This window comes from Epinephelus moara, chromosome 19 (assembly GCF_006386435.1).
Source record: "Epinephelus moara isolate mb chromosome 19, YSFRI_EMoa_1.0, whole genome shotgun sequence".
In the NCBI taxonomy this organism is placed as follows: domain Eukaryota; kingdom Metazoa; phylum Chordata; class Actinopteri; order Perciformes; family Serranidae; genus Epinephelus; species Epinephelus moara.
This window is the reverse complement of record NC_065524.1, coordinates 27278366-27298601: the sequence shown is the minus strand read 5'-3', so window position 1 is coordinate 27298601 and position 20236 is coordinate 27278366. Positions and strand designations below refer to the sequence as shown.

Genomic DNA, 20236 nt, shown 5'->3' with positions numbered 1-20236 from the left:
CCTATTGAGACTGATTTATGGAACTGATCATGGAACAGAAACATGCAGCTTGTGTGAAAACTGAAAAACATAAAAGGTTAGTTTGAGGTGTTTGTGCAGCACTTCTCACAAGTATAAATTTAAAACCAGTGCTGGTAAATGAGTGTGCATGTACAGTAGGTGATCAGGGAGTATGATGTGTCCACCATAGCGGAGAGGTCAGTGCGGTGGCATTTTAAGTCCGGCATTGCTGCTCAGTGATGCAGAATTGTGCTTCTTTATTTAGGATGATCCTCTGGGGAACCTGAACCTGGCTTTTGACATAGCCGAGAAACACCTGGACATTCCCAAAATGCTGGACGCAGAAGGTAATGTTTATAAAATAGATGTATTCAATATGAGTTTTCCTGATAAAAAAACCACAATATGAATTTCAGTGTGTGTGTGTGTGTGTGTGTGTGTGTGTGTATGAGGACATTTTGTCTGTTGGAGTATCTGTTGGAGAGGAAATGATGTGCTTTGTCCGTCCTCTTCCATTTTCGAAGTCTGCTTTTTTGATTTTTCTACCTCTTCCTGCCATAGACATCATCAACACCCCCAAGCCTGATGAAAGAGCTATCATGACCTATGTGTCCTGCTTTTACCATGCTTTTGCTGGAGCCGAGCAGGTACAGCAGTTGAACTCATCACCTTACCAATTTCTATTTCCAGACGAGTTAGCTATCCCTTTCCACAGGTTCAAGAATCTATTGCCAGTTTGAATCTGATCCACATATGTATGTGAGAATGAGAATATGTAAGGATCAATGGGAGCACGGCCTTTCCTGATGTAATTACATTATTCCCATGCCCCTGTGATCTCAGGCAGAGACGGCTGCCAACAGGATCTGTAAGGTGCTCGGCGTGAACCAGGAGAATGAGAAACTGATGGAGGAGTATGAGAGACTGGCCAGTGAGGTAATGCATGATTTGAAATTTAATTAAAAGACTCTTTTTTTTTTGGAAGATGATGACACATTGTGCAATGAAAACTTTGATTTTCCAAGGCGAGATTAAACTTTGGAACCTTTGTGGATAATGATATATACAGCTTGTATTACAGTAAAGTTTGCCCTCTGCCTCTCACATGAAAGTAGTTCAGAGTAAAACTACTTACTTGTGTATCCCACTGCTGTGATAAGCTGAGGCCCATCTACTGAAAAAATTAATTATTAATCACAGTCTTCCTGACACATTGATATCTTAACATGGAGCTCTCTCGCCTCTCCACTTTTATCCCACATTGCCTTTTTGTTTCTCAGCTGCTGGAGTGGATCCGCCGCACCACTCCCTGGCTGGAGAACCGGACCCCAGAGAAGACCATGGCGGAGATGCAGCGGAAGCTGGAGGACTTCAGGGACTACCGACGCCAGCACAAGCCCCCGAAGGTGCAGGAGAAGTGCCAGCTGGAAATTAACTTCAACACCCTGCAGACCAAGCTGCGCATCAGCAATCGCCCTGCCTTCATGCCCTCTGAGGGGAAGATGGTATCTGTAAGTCACATCTCCAAATCCTTCCACTGCTCCTAATTTAACAGCCGAGACATGTTTGGGATTGTGTGCTCCGCTTCATGTCAAGAGGTAAAATCTTACAAAGGATGAAGGATCAGGTTCTGAAAGTCTACAGCTCAGCTTCAAATAATATTTATTAAGTAGTTTTTAGCTACCCTTTGTTCTCAGATGATGAGATTACAGTCTGGATTGGGCGCATCTCTTCATTCAACTCAATTTAGACCTGTTGTCCTGTCTGTGGACACTTTTATGTGCCATCTAGTGGTAGGAAGAGCACAATACACTAATCCATGTAAAAACAAGATGGCAGCCATCTCTGCCAAGTCAGTCTGCAGCCGATCCCGACACAAAAGTGGACAAGGTCCAAAACCTGATCAGATTTTATGGTTGAAACTTGTTTAATTATGATTAATAATGTTTGTAGTTTGATATGGCAACAAATTTGACCAATTTTAGCAACAGTAACAAGCTCAGACACTGTTGATTAGGAAGTACTTGTTTGAGGACATTGGGACTTTATTATTGTACTTATGCAGCATTTCACACAGGCCAATTAGATAAGACAGACTGTTCTGCAGACAAAAAGGATGTTCGTAGCTTGGGGTATGCAGCAAGGAAAATGTATACAGTTACAAAATGAACAGATCACAAGGTTTTTAGATATGTGGCATTATTTCCAATTTTGTTTTTGCACAGCTGTGTTCAGACAATTTACAGGCACTGATATAATAATAATAATAATAATAATAATAATCTTTATTTATAAATTTCTTTTCAGAACAGAGTTACAAAGTGCTTTACATGTCAAAAATTAAAACAGACAAGACATGAAAACAACAGCTTTCATAAAAACCCTTTAGTGTATAAAAACTGAGAAAATAAAAGAGGGTCTAAATGAACTTCAAACTCAAGTAAAATCAGGAAAGGCTCTCCGATAAAAGTATGTTTTAAAAAGAGACTTCAGTCAGAGATCACTGACTCGGCTGACATGATTTCCTCAGGCAAATTGTTCCCGAGCCTCTGTCCCCTTTAGTTTCTAGCCAGGCCTCTGAACAGACAAAAGACCTCTGCCTGAGGACCTCAAAATAGGTCTTCCTGGCATGTGCAGCACTAAGAGGTCAGAGATATAGCTGTGAAAGAGACCAGAAGAGCCTTGAAAATAACCAGTAAAATCTTAAAATCTATTCTAAAACATACTGGGAGCCGGTGCAAAGAGGCTAAAACTGGAGTGATGGTTCTGGTTTAAAGCCTGGCAGCTGAATTCTGTACAGTCTGGAGTCGATCAATAGATTTGTGATTCGGGCAAGAAAAGAAGCTGTTGTAATGATCCAGAGGTGAAGAGATGAAGACGTGCAGAATTGTCTCTGTGCCTTTAAAAGTCAAAATGGATCATATTTTGAAAATGTTTCTAAGATGATAAAACATGATTGCACAAACTTGGTGACATGCTGCTCAAAACTTAAATTACTGTCAAACCAGACTCCATGATTATCAATAGGGGAGCAGCCAAAGGCAAAATTTGTTGAGTAATGTGCTGCAGCCCACTGACAACAGTCTCTGTTTTGTCTGAGTTCAGCTGAAGAAAATTTTTTATCATCCAGCATCCATCAGTAAGGCAGTCACTGAGTGAACACACCACTAATAAACACACTTGCAGATATTAAAAATAAACCCAGTGTCCTCACGTGAGTTTTTATTTATTTATTTATTTTTTTCAAAAACTATTTACTGTTCAAAGACAGTGCTTAGTTTTGTAATACTTACCAGATCCTGCTAATCCAAAATAGCTTGGAGAAATTAAATATGCATGCCAAACAAAAGCTCGGGTCGAAGGAGATTAAATATCTTAGGTGAGTGGAAACTGTGATGTTTGTTTTTTTCATCTTGTGTCCAGGACATAGCCAGTGCATGGCAGGGCCTGGAGCAGGCGGAGAAAGGCTACGAGGAGTGGCTCCTCACAGAGATCCGCAGGTTGGAGAGGCTGGACCACCTGGCTGAAAAGTTCCGCCAAAAAGCCACCAATCATGAGAACTGGGCCAGCGGTCAGTTGTAGTTGTACATTTGGCATTTTTACTGTCTGCTTGCTTGTTTTTATCTATCTCTTACTGCTGTGCTTAGTGTTTCAATAGGTCTGCATGTTTATCTGTTTACTTATTAGCTCCCTGTTTATCTGCAGGCATCTGTATTCCTGCTTCGCTGGCTGCTTTTCAGTGTTTCCTCTAACCTTGGGGTTTGTTTAGACTTGTTCCTAATGAGATCTGATTGAAGGTTTTAGAGTCTGTCCAATGCAATCAGTCTGTAGTGGTCTGCAACGGGTCATTTTCTCCATCTGCAATGACCAAATAAGGCCTGCGCTGAGACCTAACATACCAATCATCTTGTTGTTCCCCTCTTTAACCTCATCCACCTCTCTCTCCGTCTCTCTTCGCACATGTGTGATATCCAGGTAAAGAACTGATCCTCTCCCAGAAGGACTATGAAACATCCACCCTGACAGAAGTCAGAGCATTGCTGCGAAAACACGAGGCCTTTGAGAGCGACTTGGCAGCCCACCAGGACAGAGTGGAGCAGATTGCCGCCATTGCACAGGAGCTAAAGTACGCACTCCCTATAGCAGACGTTTGCAGTCATGTTGTCATGAAGGCCCAGGAGTGCGTTTTCACTGCTGCCAAATGCTACACCGCAGAGAGGGGTCGTGTTTGGCAAATAGTACTTATGTAATAGCATTTTGGCTTTAGACACTGAATAACCGACAGGGGTAATTGTCTGGATAGATTATGGATGACAAGCAACAAAAGGACATGTGCACAACACAACACTACTCGCACACAGAAAACGCTGTTGATCAGTGGTCCCAGAAACATCTGGGGCGCATTCAGCCTCGACGAAATGTAGCAAAACATTTATTTAAATGGGAACATGGTGCTTTAAAAACCTTGTTAGTGTATGTTGTGTTATGCAAGTGCACTGCCTTTTTGATACAGTAAGGTTGTATAGTATGTTGCTGCACCTCTGGCACATGAAAGTAGGAAACAGCTGTTACACACTCCTTTATTCAGATGAGGTTTCGGCCCTCAGGCCTCCTTTAAGATCAACAATCACAGTCATACACAGGCACTGATCTCTCATACAGGCCATGATGGTGATGCGATAATTATGTTCCACCATTAGGGTGAGCAAAACCAATCAAGAGGCCTTCAGCAAATCGTATAAAACATAACAGTGACAGGAGCTACAATATCCTGCAATAACTAATCAGGCAAGCACAACAATCGGCTCACCCCAAACTTGTCCTCTATCTGAACTGTATAACCGCTCAGTGATCAGGAAAGCCACCCTGATCACTGAGGACCCTTCTCACCCCCTCCACCGCTCCTTCCAGTTACTGCCATCAGTCAGACGCTACAAAGTCACACTGGCCTGAAAAAACATCTTCCAGAAATCTGTCATTCCTCCTGCAATAACCATCCTGAACAATCAAAAACAGACATGGCACTTTAACCTGCTTTTATCAGTTGCTGGTTTTTTTGTATTTGTAAAACATACATGTAAAGTAGATTTATAATAGATACTGTATATAGCAAAAAGTGAAACATTTTTTGTCTTTTCATGCCTTTATTAGATAGGATATACTCAGCATAAAGGTGGGAGAGAAAGAGAATGACATGCAGCAGGGGGCCAATGTTGGAATTGAACCTGGGCTGCTGTGGCAACGACAGTGTCTTTGAACGTGGGGCACCTGCTCTCGGGGTGTTTTCAGTCCTCTGACAGTGGACCAACAGATCACATTGTCAGTTCTTTTGAAAGAGGACTCAGTTCTCTTTCTGGTCAATTTCAGCTCTGATGGGGCCTCAGTCCTCTTTCTGTTCACACTATATTTAATATGTACTGACATAGGTTATTGTTTTTACTTTGACATGACAATGCAGTGCCGTTATGAAGCTCCTTGCTTTCAGATGAACTTAAAATTGGAGGAAAACCTGAGTGTTTCTGTGCTGTAGATGTGGATGTGCTGTTTGATGTAGTCTACATTCCACATCTGGAGACATGTTATCATCTGTGGACCAAATTACTCCTGGTCCTGCGTCTTGCAAGTGTTTTGTCTGATTTTCCAAGTGTCCCAGTGCAATAGCATGTGATCTAGAGGGCTAAATATAATGGCAAAGAGCAAAGTGAACCTGGAGCGCTTTGTGTTCACAGGAGCGAACGAAACTTAGGTTTGCTTTAGAGGAGTCCGAGTTCTGTTGGAGGGTTCACATATGCGCAAAAACTGCTGAGTCACTGCTCTGAGTTTTTTTAGAGGGCTGAAAAGGACCAAGTGTGAAAACACCCTAATTATACAATCCACCTCTGGCAGAGCTACTTAAGAAAATGTAATGCAGCCTGTTTTATACTGATTTCAAACACGTTCAACCCAAAAACCATAGCGAAACAGTGCACAACATCTTCTGAATGAGTGCCCCTGTTGTTTTTGTTCCGATTTGAGACAGTAGAGAAAGAAAAAAGGGACAAGCAGTGTAAAAAATCAATTTGGATCAGTATAAACTCACTGTCTCTTAAATGCGATTTGCATATGAGATGGTTTTGAACCACTTTCTCCGTAGAAGGGTGAAGTGTGTGGCCCAATTCCAATCCGATCCCTTACAGACTCACTGACTTAGAGGCGCGTTCATGTGAAGTGCGNATATAGATATATCTATCTATCTATCTATCTATCTATAGATATATATAGATATATACTTTGTGTGTGGAATATATGCTGACAATAACCGATCACGCCCAGAGCCGCCAATGTTAACAACATTTTGTAGAGAGGCGGATAAGTGCTGTCCCATTCCTATTTGTAGCATCTGGAGCCCTTTCAGACTCTCACACTCAATCACTTACAGCTGACGTCAGTTAAGTCAGTGAGGGTTCAGGGCTTGAGTCTTTAGGGGCCGGATTGGAATTAGGCCTGTGGCTCACACATTTCCAGGCATGCTGACATTTCCAATCAGCAGTCAATGATGAACACCTGTCCATCGTTACCTTCTCAGTCTGTGATTGGCCACTGTGCACTTCCTGTTTCGTATTTAACCGGTGCTCTGAGAGAGAGGAAGACATCATTTCAGCTGACAAGCAAAATGGCTACTTGGTTTCCTGTGAGGTATGTACTGGTTAGATTACTGTTTGCTTGTTCATGTTCTATTTATGGTTTGTTTATTTTACTGAAGTTTTTGACCATGCTGTTTCTGTTTTACAGTGAGTTGCTCCTTGTTGCACTGTTAAGCTGGAATGTCCTTTGCTTTCCTGCTAAAAAAGGTAAGGCTGTCATATCACTGACTAGACTTTCTTGTCTTAATAAATTACGAAACCTCTTTCCCTCCCAGGCTGGAGCCAGCATGATCCTTATGAGGGCGGCTTCTCTAACATGGCGGCCCCTCCGGGCCTCCATTATGGCTCATCCCAAGGTGCTCCTGCTCAGCCTTCCAGTGTGAGTTCCCCTGCTGCCTCATACCCATATGCATCAGAGGAGGGAGTGTATTCTAGCGCTGGAAGCTATCCAGGAAGCTCCAGTCCTGCTCCAGACATGTCCAGTGTTGGTTCATGGAATGCTGCCCCTGCTTGGTCTCCTATGGAAGAGTCTGGCTTCACCATGTCCGGAACATCTCAGCCCACACCTGACATTGGCTTTCCCGCTCCACCTTTCTATCAAGCTGGCGAGCTCGATCACTACGAATCAAACATGGAGCACGGTAATTCGGAAGTAGAATCTGAAGAGCTGAGTCTTCCTCTGCCGCCACCTCCTCCTCCTCTTCCTCCATTTCCAGAGCCTGGCTACCAGGCTGGTGAGTTGAGTCATTACGAGTCAACCTTTGAGCATGGAAATGAAGAGCGGGAAACAGAAGAACAAGGTTTCATGCCACCACCTCCCTTTGCTTCGGTGCCACTTGAAGCCGAGGCAGCTGCTTCCACGTTGGAAGGCCCCGCGCAGCCAGCTCCACAAGCGCTGACACCACTTGAACCGAGCTTCTACTACCGCTACTTGACCGGTCAGCTTCCTCCTGGCACTTACACTCACTTTCAGTCCAACTATGAGCAAGGAAGCGATCACTGGGATGAAGATCACTATGAGAGATACCACTACCCTGAGGTTCAAAGTCCGGCCAACCCCAGCCAGACTCAGCAGGACTACCAAAATTCAGCAGGACTACCAAAATTCAAAAGGACTGTAGGACTTTGAAACAACTTGAAGCAGCTGAGGTTAAAGGCGACTCTAGGCTCATTTACTCCGACGTGTATCTTGGTGTTTGTGCTCAAGTTGCTTTTGAAATTTGAATAAAATGATAGATGAATTATTGCATCTGTTTTCTGTGGGCAGGGTGGACTTGGCTTAAATTTTTAAGAGGGTTTATTCAAAGGAAATGCTAAACCCACTAAGCATGATGGAAAACTCATTGAGTGTTGCAGCTCAAATGTAATAACTTGTAAGTCAGACTGGGGGGAAAGTGCACACAAAGCCTGGTGTTAAACTATTGGCTGCATGTCCTAGTATCCAAAATAAAAATATGGTGAAGCTTTTAAACTTGTGTCAAGGGGAACATTTTTTGCCTTCCCAACATTAGTGAGTCAAACTGAAGTTAGACTTTTGTACTCTGGTTCTTATCTCTTCTAGCACCCACAACATAACCTACTTGTATCATATTAAAAATAAAATAATAAAGCCTCTTCATTTACTAAATATTCCACTCAATTTCTCAGACAAAGTTGGGCAGTGCACATTTCCTTTTACACGTTCAAATTTTTTTTTTTTTTTTGGGTGTCCCATGACAGTTTCCAGTACTTATTCATAAAAAGGCACCTAAATGCCTGGGAGTAATAATACCGTAAAGCTCTTTTCCACAACTGAAACAGCTGCTCGTGCTTTGTTTTTCCAGTGAGCTGGACTATCATGACGTGGCTGCTGTGAACCAGCGCTGCCAGAGCATCTGTGACTTGTGGGACAAGCTGGGAACCCTGACTCAGAAGAGGAGAGAGGCACTGGAGGTGAGGGCAACATTGGAGTCTGGTATGAATGACTTGATGTGTAAGATTATGACAAGGCATTCACATCCACTTTCATATCAATTTTCTCATAGGCTTAAGTGTTTAAGATCACTTGTTAGCTGCTAAAACTATATAGATAAGTAGGCAGTGACATGAGAAGTACTCAAACCCTTCACTGAAGTAATTGAAAGTACCAATACCAACTGTAAAATAAAAGTTTTATCAAAATGTACTCACATTACTGCAACAATTTCTCCAACCTGACAGACCTCAAGTATTCATTGTGAGGTAAAATCTTCCCTGTCAGTGTTTTACTATTATATATGATGATTTTGGATCAATAATACTGGTGCATCAATGTGTATGTTTCATTTTACTGCTGTAGATGTTTAATGGTGGGCTTATTTTCACTCCTTTTTATGCTGTTGCTTAGTTTAATCTACAGCAATGCATTATATTCTGTAAGATTATCATATGTTTGAGACATAGAGAACCATGTGTCTCAAAAACTTTTCATGGTGTTAAAAAACAGCCTGTTTTCAGTTTTGTATTGACGCATTCTCCAGCTGATCCAAGAGGGTTTTTGAATAGTTTATTTAGCTTAAGAGGCAGGAGGATTTTCTCAACCCACAAAGGAACACTTCATCCTTCAGTTTATCACCAACAGAGATACATGTTTTTTTTCACTAGACAGGAAGGGGATGACAAAACTGTAATCTGTAAAGTAACTGAAGCTGTAGGGGAGAAAAGTGTACAATATATTCCTCTGAGATGTAGTGGAGTACAAGTATAAAGTAGTAGAAAATGGAAATACTCGAGTAAAGAACAATTACCTTGACTTTATACCTAAGTACAGTACTTGAGTAAATGTTCTAAGTTACTTTCCACCACTGTAAGTAAGTAATCCCCCACAAGAGTGCGCTAATGTTCCACACAGACCCTAATGGATGCAGTATGAAGTTGCAAGTCTGAAACCAGCTTAATCAAAATGTCAGTGTAAGCATATTTAGGTGTCTGTCAATGACATCTCAATAGTGAGGACACAACTGATTGATGAGGAGAGATAATTGGATCCCCTTTAAAATCCCTGACCCAGATAGGATGGTAAAATGGGAGGGTGGAGGGGATAAAGGAGAAATAGATGTAAGAGTCCTGTCCAGGAAGTGACTGGCTGAGAGCCCACCAGCCACTTCCTCTGATCCATGCTGGCCATTCCAGACCTGCAAATGTGTGAGGGCGCTGGAAGAGGGCCAAGGATTAAAGTCTGAATGACAGGGACAGGGGTCTGTTGTCTATCCGTCTCCTGCTCCCCGCCATCCGCTGGCTGCTGAGGGGAGGGGACAACCAAACCAGAGTTGGAGGTTAACAAGGCCATGCCAATGTTATGCGCCCTCAGATTAGCCATCAAAACAGGTGAGGGGGTGTTTGTTTGGGATTTGTATGTGAGAAATGGAGATGAGGACTCCTCCTTAGTTCAGGGCAGAGCCTGACACTGAGCTATAGGTCGGATGTTTTGAGGTTTTGTGGATTTGGAAATGTACAAAACAGACATGTGATATCTTGTAATCCTCAGCGAACAGAGAAGCTGCTGGAGACTATTGATCAGTTGTTCCTGGAGTTTGCCAAGAGGTCAGCGCCTTTCAACAACTGGATGGAGGGAGCCATGGAGGACCTGCAGGACATGTTCATAGTGCATACTATTGAAGAGGTCCAGGTAGGCTCACACAAAGCATTATAGGCTCACACACTTTCCGCCATTTGTGAGTTTCTAGGCTCATTTCACATGAACCTGCTCACACTTTTCCCATGATTTATGTCTGTAGTCTCGTGTTATATAGTGAGTAATGTTGCTGGACCTGTCACAGCCAAAAGAAACATGCATAATACACATAATGTTATCGCTCGTGGCGAAATCGAAATTTTAATAAAATGTCAGGACTTCCCTTTTTCCCATTCCAGAGTCTAATCGCAGCTCATGAGCAGTTCAAAGCGACTCTACCCGAGGCGGATGCAGAGAGACAGGCCATCTTGGGAATCCACAATGAGGTGCAGAAAATTTCCCAGAGCTATGGGATCAAGGCCAACATTATCAACCCGTACAGCACCCTGACAACTGAGGAGCTCCTCAACAAGTGGGAAAAGGTAGCTTTAATGCTCACTTACAGACTCATATATCGAGGAATGAAGTCATGACTCAGACAGTGCCTGTCTGGCCATATGAAAGCTTTAATTATGAAAAAGGAGCAAGGAGTACAATAAGCACATTCCTCTAATAAAGTACAGAAGTGCTCCTCCAGTGTTTTATCACCGAGTTGAAGGACTGAGCGAGCAGTAACAATCTAAAGCATGATACTGTACTCTCATAATTCAGTTTTTTCCCCACAATATATGTTATTTCTATTATTTAACACCATAGAATACAGCCTTTTACATTCATATAACACAACCCTGACTCAAAGAAAGTGGAAAAGCTGTGTAACACGTACCTTCAGGAAGCAGCTAATGTCTTGTGAAGGTTTTCTTACCAGCGGATATCAAAGCAAAGAACAAGTATTCGTCAAAGTGTCCAGGTTGAAAGTCAGCCTTTCCTAAAATAAAAGTCTAAATAGGAAAGGTATTTCTATGTTAAGTATGCTTTCCAATATTTTGTGCATCTCAGACCAAAACTGTCTTATTACAGGACCAAAATATATGCTAGTGATTTGCATCCTGGCTCCCACACAATCTCCAGCACTTTGGGAGCCTCTCCTGTAAAGTGTGGTCTCTGCTTTGGGGCAATGAAAAATCTAATTAGAGATTTCCAACCAGATTCTCTGCATGTTTTCCCATTTATTTTTAAGGTACTTTGTGGAATGGGATTTCTTTGACATAAAACTCTAATATAGTCTGAATAAAATACCTTTGTTTAATTCTGACTTGTAGGATCATAAAACTGCTTTCAGCACTGGGTCATCCAGATCTGGTGGAGGATTTTTAAGATGTTGATTATAATAGTGCTGTAGTTCCAACCATCATAGACAATATTCAGGTGATGGAGAATCTTACATGTATACGGATGAATGCAGTCCATTGGGGTACACCCTGGACAGGTCACCAGACTATCACAGGGCTGACACATAGAAACAGACAATCATTCACACTAACATTCACACCTATGGACAATTTAGAGTCACCACCTGCATGTCTTTGGACTGTGGGAGGAAGCCGAAGTACCTGGAGAAAACCCACACTGACATGGGGAGAACATGCAAACTCCGCACAGAAGGGCTCCCCCACCCTGGGTTCAAACCAGGAACCATCTTGCTGTGAGGCAACAATGCTAACCACTGCACTACCGTCATATTCAGCTCAATAGATGCAAAATATAACAAGTTCTCAGGAGAAAAATTTAAATTCTACATGCATAATTAATGAAAGACCTCCACATATTCTTAAATAGGTGCCTGTTTAGCCTTTAAAATGTAAGTTATCCTTTCAATGGAATGCTTGATAACATCTGTCTTATCCATTATCGCTTGGTTTGATTGTTTTTTCCGCAATTGTGCAATACGATTTTTGGCGTAAAGCAGTTTAAGGTCTACAAATGCTCATTTATTTTACTGTAATTATGTTTCTGTGGATATAAGATAAGATTTGTTTTGAAGTGATCTTGTCGATTATAACTCTTATCCCCTCCCAGACTGTGTTAATCTCTCGGCATTACCAAATACAGTGAAACAATGTTCCTCTAGTGTCTGTGCATTTTGTGCATATGTTTGGTATGTTTTTGTTAAATTGATTTATTTCCACCTGTGTCATATGTGACCGCATTAACAACATACTGTACACTGTATTAGTTTAAGATATGTATTTATAGACTTTATCTTTATCTGAAATGTCGGATTATGCAAGAGCATAATTCTGTTTAATGTTACTGGCTGTTTACAGGGGGAGCCAGTGTCTTACAGATACAGCTGCCCTTTGTGTGTGTTTGTAGGTGAAGAAGCTGGTTCCTCAGAGAGATGGTGCCCTCCAGGAGGAGATGGCACGTCAGCATGCCCATGAAAGGCTGAGACGACAGTTTGCTGCCCAGGCTAATCTCATTGGACCCTGGATACAAACCAGGATGGAGGTTAGACATACAGGCTTCATAAGCAATTCGACAGTTATCTCCATCTAATCAAATAAAGACCTGAAATGGAGGATGATTACATTCCAAGCATATTGTTCATAAGGGAGGTAAAATGGTGGTGGCTGCCCTGATAATGATGATGATTGAATAACGTGAAGTATTATTACGACACAGGTAAAATATGTCTTCATCATATTGTCATATGTGTTCTAACAGAATTCACTTTCAGCCACAGGTAAATGATTCCCTGCAGTATCAGTGAGCAAACCGTCTGATCTTTAAACCTGCATTGTGTGACTTAAATTGGTCCAAAATATTAAGGTGACCTCGTTGCTATTCTACCAGGAAATTGGACGCTGCTCCCTGGAGATAGGAGGCGCCCTTGAGGACCAGATGACCCAGCTGAAGCAGTGCGAGCACGTCATTGTTGCTTACAAGCCCAACATCGACAAGCTGGAGGGAGACCACCAGCTAATCCAAGAGTCCCTGGTGTTTGACAACAAACACACCAACTACACTATGGAGGTACGGGGCAGTGGTAAACGAACATAAACACTGCATACATGTACAGTATTTGCAAACACACACTCTTACGTAAGATACTCATTGCAACTCTGCATGGATGCTGAAATTGTGTAAATACAATGATAAACATACTATAGACTGTTCAAAAGAAGTGGACATACAGTAGCCTCTAGGTCTGAAAAGTGAAATTAATATCAAGTGCCTTAAACCTGCATTCATTCTTTTGGACAGCAGGGGGCGACGCCACTGGATGCAAAAAGAAGTCCATGAGAAAATGACCCTACTTCTCATTTGATTTATTGCCACAGTGAATATTTTCTTGATGAGTTTATGGACTCAATCACTAGTGTGAAGTCTTCTTCAATACAGCATGATGTTCACTTCGTGAGTTATGGTCCTACTGTAGAGTAAAATAGACACTAAAGCAGGGTATGCTTTCAGGGCCCTGGTTCCCAACCTGGGGGTCATGACCCCCAGTAAGGGTCGCCAAAGCTTCATGGAAGATTGCGAAGCCTTCTTGATTTTAAGGACCGAAAACAACTTGTATTCACAGAGCCATCACTCTCTGCTCAAGAGCCTTGTCCTGCGTTAGAAAAGTTCACAGTTCGAGTAAAACAGCCAAAGAGCGAATAGAACAATGGCCAAGGGTGAGAAGTTCAGACAGCTTTATTAATCCTACCAGGGGGCAATTTGTTGGAACAGTTGCCTTTCACACATAACATACAGTACCATGTAGACATATAAATAGATGAGTTAAAAAAACAAACAAAAGACAAATAATAATTGGGCCAAGGAGTTCAGTGGAATAAAGAAATCTATAAATAAATGATAGAAAGTTAATAGGCTGATTATCAATAAGAGATAAAAGAATAATAAAAATTTACAGAGAATTTAAAAGATGAATAGCAGATGGAATAAAAGATTTTGAATAGCGGTTAGTTTTACAAGCAGGTAAAACGCAACGACGCCCTGCTGGCAAAAGAGAAAATTCATCTGCAAGAACATGTCCAGAAGAAGCTAAAATACTTGTGGCTTTCAGGAGGATTTGTTGAAAGATGAAAGTACTGAATTTGTCCCAAAAAAAAAAAAAATTAAATATGTATGATTGTTAAAAAAATAAAATAAAATCTAAATACAGGCAGATAATCTTATAAAAATCATCTCTGATGAAATATTCACAGGAAATAATCAACTTAAATTTATCCAAATTTATTGTTTACACAAATGCAATTACTGCGTTCACTATTTGGGGTCATTGTAGGGTTCATTAGTTGTTCTGTACTGGTATTGCTATGCACTGAATTTAATGTGAAGTATCCAAAAAATATGTCACTTAGCACTCAGGCGTAGAAAAGGGGCCCCTTAAGGAAGAATAGATGTTGATGGATATGGATACCTTGTGACTGAACCAACGCTACTGCAGTGATCTGTCAATCGAGGCATCCAGTCAGATCCTCCCCTCACTCCTTCCAAGCTTCACCCTCTCATCTAAATATGTTCACTTCTGGCTCCAAAAAAAACAAAAACAAGAAGGCGATGGCCATGACGGCAAACTCAAAACTCAAAAAGTAGTCCACAAACCAGTGGGTGATGTCACAGTGCCTACTTCCATTACTTTTATACAGTCTATGAATCACACATTTAGATATCCAGTTTTTCATTAATCTGCTCAAGGCGTGTCTTCTCTGTGCTCTAATATGTCTTCTCTGTCACCACATCCACAGCATATCCGTGTCGGGTGGGAGCTGCTCCTCACAACCATCGCCCGCACCATCAACGAGATTGAGACTCAGATCCTGACCCGCGATGCCAAAGGCATCAGCCAGCAGCAGATGAATGAGTTCAGATCCTCTTTCAATCACTTTGACAGGGTACAGCCTGCTACCATCTCTCCTCACTGGGGTCTTTCGTTTTTTTGTGTGCCATTTCAGTGACTGATCTGAAGCAATCAGAGCGATTCAGAAGCAGAGCAGCGGGGGAGGGGGTAGCCCTGTATTTAGAGACTGATCTGTAATTGTGAGCACTGTGACCCAAAATGTCCTCCCCAGTGAGGCGTGTGTGTGCAATATGCTCAGTTCTTACCAGACCCGGGAGCAGTGTTCAGCAGCTGACCTTACATTTAGCCTGACGCAATTCCTGGTGGAGAGTATTAATGAAAATTTCACAGTTCTTGTTTGGCCATCACAGATTACCACACCATAAACAGTAGCTGCTGTTGTACTCTGAAATGTTACAACATATATAACTGTGTTTTATAGCTCCTAAGAATCCTGCAAGTAAACTTATCCCAGTATGCTGTTTAATTTATTCAAGCTATGGTAACAACATTGATAATACACCTGCAAATACCACCTTAAAAAAATATTCCTGTACTTGGCTTGTACCTGTTATGCTTCAATCTGTTCTGTAAACTCCCCTGATTCTCCTCTCCTCCTTACTTCCTGTATGGTGAACCTGAAATTCGGCCTCCGACTGTAGAAGAAGAATGGAGCAATGGAAACCGATGACTTCAGAGCCTGCCTCATCTCTATGGGTTACGACTTGGTATGTTCTTTCAGATATGGGTGGGTGGATGTGGCTACGTTATCAGTACTTTACACACATACTGTTTAAACTCTTCTCATTCTCCCTCCGTGCCCTCCTCAGGGAGAGGTGGAGTTTGCCCGCATAATGATCCTGGTGGACCCCAACGGTACTGGAAACGTGTCTTTCCAGTCTTTCATTGACTTTATGACCAGAGAGACTGCCGACACGGACACTGCAGAGCAGGTTGTGGCATCCTTCCGGATCCTGGCAGCTGATAAGGTATGTGTTTGTGTTCGCGTAGCTCACTGGCATGTGGGCGGATATTCTTAGCCAACACTAATCTATTCTGTTCCAGTCATTATTTCCAAGTATTTGCCACGCTGTGTTGATTTATGGTCTACAATTTTGTTCATGAGCTCAAAATGGAAGAGGTGGGGTATTAGCATGTTTCTGGGGACATGAAATGCATTTTCTTTCCACAGCCCTACATACTAGTGGAGGAGCTGAGGAGAGAACTTCCTCCTGAACAAGCAGAGTATTGCATCATGAGGATGCCGCCTTACAAGGGCCCCGGAGCACCACCAGGGGCGCTGGACTACACCGCCTTCTCCACTGCCCTCTATGGAGAAAGCGACCTTTAACCACCTAGAAACAGCTTTCATCTACTGACCTTGTCCCTAACCATCCCCTCCCTGCCCTCTATCTCTCGATGAATTTAAGGAATCTATAAGAAAGTTGGATCAAATATGTTGAATTAAATGTGTTTGTGACCGTACCAGGTTTTTTGTTGATTAGTTTTCTGACATTAGAGTGTCTACAATCATGCTGAGCATTGTCAATCGTCTTCCTCTGTCCTCTTGGATAAAAATCGCCCCCTAAACAAATAGAAATTGCCATGTTCTTTTACATTGTGTGCAAAAAGTGAGGTTCTGTGATGAAGGTAAAGCAAGAAGAGAAACTTACTCCATCAAAAAATACAGATTACGTGGTGATACTTGATTTCCATAGTTTATCAGGTAAGGAAATTAGACCCAAAACTCCTGTTTTGTCTCGCAGTGTCATGTAGTGTTTTCATGTTTACCTCACAGTGCCTTCATTTCGGGAATACAATCTTCTGATAAGGCGTTTCGAGATGCTTTAAAGCAAATTGCAGTTTGCAAAAGCAATTTTAGACCTGCCATCCAACAATAAACAGTGTAGAAAATGGGTTCCCAAAAGTCTAAAAATATACAGTACCCACAGAGGAAAAGAGGTGGGAAACCACATGAATGCAAAAGTAAATGTTTACAATTGCTCAGCGGTTTAAAGGCAGAGAACACAGAAGATTAAATGTGCAGTATTCATGAGTTTTGTGCTTCAAGATGAAACATTTACTCCGGCAGCAACAAACACGTTAATACTTACATATGCCGAGAAATGAGTACACTAAGCTTCAAAAATAAAAACACAAATGAGAAAATAAAGATCAAATGAAGCACAAGAAAAGCTTCTTTATACCAGCATGGAAAAAACAGATTAAAAACATAACTGTCCACGATAGTAGAATACATATAAAGCCTTCAATTTACATATGAGGTTTCCTTTTTCCTCCTTTTCTTTCTGCGCTGTGAAGTCGGCAGCAGGAGATAAAGAGGATCTTTACTACATTTGTGCTTCATTATACAATTAGTTTTAAGTTTTGCCACTATCGTATGGGATGAGGCTGTCATAAGACACCTCTGTGTTGTGGTTACAGTTGTGAAATGTGTGTTTTATGTCTATTTAACACACTTTATAAACTAAAGCATCTTTTCGTAGACATTTTTCTCTTCTTTCTTGGCTGCCAAAGTCGTTGTGCTGACATTCTTCTGTCTTTCCCCACCTTTCTCCAAAGACGTGCACATTTTTTCGCCTGTTCCTGCTCTAAATAACTCCATATTTAGTCATCTTTGTGTTGTATGCCTTTAATGTGTGGAGTTGTTTCCCATTTTGCTTTGTTGACCAATTTGGGATCTGTTGTAGAACTGATTTGTCCATATCTCACAGCTGTTTGGCTACATGTTGTGTACCCACCCTCTTCTGTATGCCTTTAAAGAACAAAATAAAGAAATTATATTTAAGGAATTTTCATTCATACACGAATGGAGTATTTAAATATAAGGCAGTGGCAATCATTTTACTAAAATGTGCTGGTTCTGTGCATTCTCATAACACTTGTTGCAAACTCTCTGCAAATTACTTTCTGCTAAAACAATTTGAAAAAAAAGATAAAACAGCATTTTGTGTTCTTGAGTTCACCCAATCTGTGGAAGTTATCAAAGAGATCTGTGAAGAGGATCACTGGCCACTTCACATTAACTCAACCCAAGGCACTGGAGCACACTCGTAATTTAAAACTCAATTTAGATGCAAGCAATACCCTTTAAAAGAAAAGTACGCTTTTACTGTTACAAATGAGCCTAACACCACTGATCTCTGATGAGTTGTTCTCATTTTTGCTGAAAGCTTTGATTCGCTGTGTTTTGGTAGGAAAGTAAAGATACTCAGGCAGTACTGACAGCTTGAAGACATTTGCTGGTGTTGTTATCAACAAATTCAGTGAGTTACACTTTGTACTTGAGGGTAATGGATTAATTAAACTGTTTGTGACTAATTCAAACAATTATTTCAATAAAATAAATCATTGCTTGTACTCGGTCTTTCGTTTGTAATTTGTCACCATGTTGCAGCACATTTAAAGACACCATCCACATGCTAACAAAAGCCACATTGCCGAAATTCACAAGATTGGGACCTGCTGTCACTCACGTACTGATTGAGAGGTCTTTTAATACCATAAAATTTATTACAAGTTGTCTGATGCTGTGAAAGATTTAAATAGGCAGTGGTTGTGAATCTAGTTGGTTGAATAGAAACATGATATCTGTCATGATATCTTCAAAAACTGCAAATATTTCTTATTCCTGCTTGATGTAAAGAACAGTGTTAACAGTTCAGCTTTTCATAGAGCATTGCCTCCCAGGGCTAAAAATATAGAATAGGACCTCTGGATGGTGTTACAGAACAGATTCTCTCTTTGAAAAGCATGAATGTGGTCAGCAAATGTCAGGGCAATCAACCTGTTGTTGTTGACGTTGTGCAATATCTTCTGTGGAAGTGGAATTTTAATGCAACAGCGACAGAGGAAGGCTCATTCAACCAAAATTTACAGGGTCCTCTGAGAATAATGAGGCCATCACAGGATTTTGTTGTTTCATTGTATTTAGCCCATTAGATTTTGATGTATTATGTGTAACAGTGGAACTTTAGTCCATTAGTACATTAGTATTAGACCACCTGGGTACCATGAATATCCAAATTTCATCCCCAGACACAAAAGGGACTAAAGGATTAGTCAAATTAAGGTTTTGACCAGATAGTGTCTCTGGAGGAAAGGTTGGAGGGTCATTAAAATCAAGTTGGAGGAACCCCATGAATCCCTGAATATCCCGGGCAAATTTCTTCGCTTTCAATTTGCATTCAGTAACACTCTTTTTTTACGATTACCTTTTCTCATTTTAACTTCCAGTGTGTATCCTGGAAAGAAAGAAGAAAGAATAAAACCCTCTATTAATCAGAGAAGGTCAGCTGAACATACAAACATATGAAGACTAAAGTTTAAAATACTAGTTGAGTATTTCTGCTTTGTACTACTTCATACTTCTACTCCATTAAATTTTGGAAGCCAATATTGCATGCTTCACTCCACCACATTTATTTGTTAACATTTATGAGTTACCGAGCACGATCATATTAATGCAAAATATAAATCAACTAATACATCATAATGTATTATTATGGATTAAGCCATAGAGCACAACATAAAGCAGAAATTAGTGCCATCTTTACCAGCTGCAGCACAAGTGACACTTACACACATGGTTGGATTACTGAATGGGGCGACCAGGCACAAGCCCAAGAATCCAAGGTGTCAGGGCCCCCCTGGCCCTCACCTGCAAAAAGTGACTCAAATTAACACACACTGATCAGGCAGAGCGTCAAAATGACCACAAAGAGACACAAAAACACCACAAAAAGATGCAAAGGAACTGCAAAGAGAGACAAAATAGTACATAAATGGGCAAAACAATCACAAAATGGGAGAAAACAACCCAAAAAAGATAGAAAATTACCCCACTAAACCACAGAATCACCTCAAATAGACCCAAACGCCTACATAAAGGCACAAAGCAGCCACAAGGAGACACAAAATGACCACAAAGAGATGTCAAACCACCGTAACGTCTGTGTGTCTTGTGTCTGTGTAGGAGAGGTGGTGGGACCCTTTGCATATTTGTGTCAAGGGGCCCATTTCTTAAAATCTGCCCATGCTTACACATAGATGCATCACTAATTAGGCCTATAATGAACAACAATATAGATTACATCATTCTGAAATGGTCCATTCTGTATAATGAGAGAATTTACTTCTGATACTCTGAACAAGATTTTGAATGTGGTACTTTTACTTTTACACTGGTACTTTAATATGTTACAGAAC

The 20236-nt window shown here is 41.2% G+C and overlaps 2 protein-coding genes across 3 annotated transcripts in view; both read left to right on the top strand.

Annotated features, from left to right (window-relative positions):
• The window catches only part of actn2b (actinin, alpha 2b), a 31395-nt gene extending 13023 nt beyond the window's left edge, over positions 1-18372 (top strand). For both annotated transcript variants that reach the window (XM_050071783.1, XM_050071784.1), the window contains 15 exons: positions 266-347; positions 562-647; positions 844-936; positions 1281-1511; positions 3424-3571; positions 3976-4126; positions 8447-8555; positions 10129-10269; positions 10515-10697; positions 12532-12666; positions 13012-13191; positions 14916-15062; positions 15670-15735; positions 15838-15996; positions 16200-18372. In XM_050071783.1, coding sequence (XP_049927740.1) covers positions 266-347; positions 562-647; positions 844-936; positions 1281-1511; positions 3424-3571; positions 3976-4126; positions 8447-8555; positions 10129-10269; positions 10515-10697; positions 12532-12666; positions 13012-13191; positions 14916-15062; positions 15670-15735; positions 15838-15996; positions 16200-16358 — 2070 coding nt within the window. In that variant the 3' untranslated portion in view covers positions 16359-18372. The remainder of the gene's footprint in view (positions 1-265; positions 348-561; positions 648-843; positions 937-1280; positions 1512-3423; positions 3572-3975; positions 4127-8446; positions 8556-10128; positions 10270-10514; positions 10698-12531; positions 12667-13011; positions 13192-14915; positions 15063-15669; positions 15736-15837; positions 15997-16199) is intronic.
• On the top strand, positions 6634-8019 carry LOC126407102 (zyxin-like). Its single transcript, XM_050071785.1, has 3 exons — positions 6634-6675; positions 6772-6830; positions 6899-8019. The coding sequence occupies exons 1-3, from the start codon at positions 6653-6655 to the stop codon at positions 7750-7752; spliced, it is 936 nt and encodes a 311-aa protein (XP_049927742.1). The 5' UTR covers positions 6634-6652; the 3' UTR covers positions 7753-8019.
• Positions 18373-20236: the final 1864 nt, after the last annotated feature.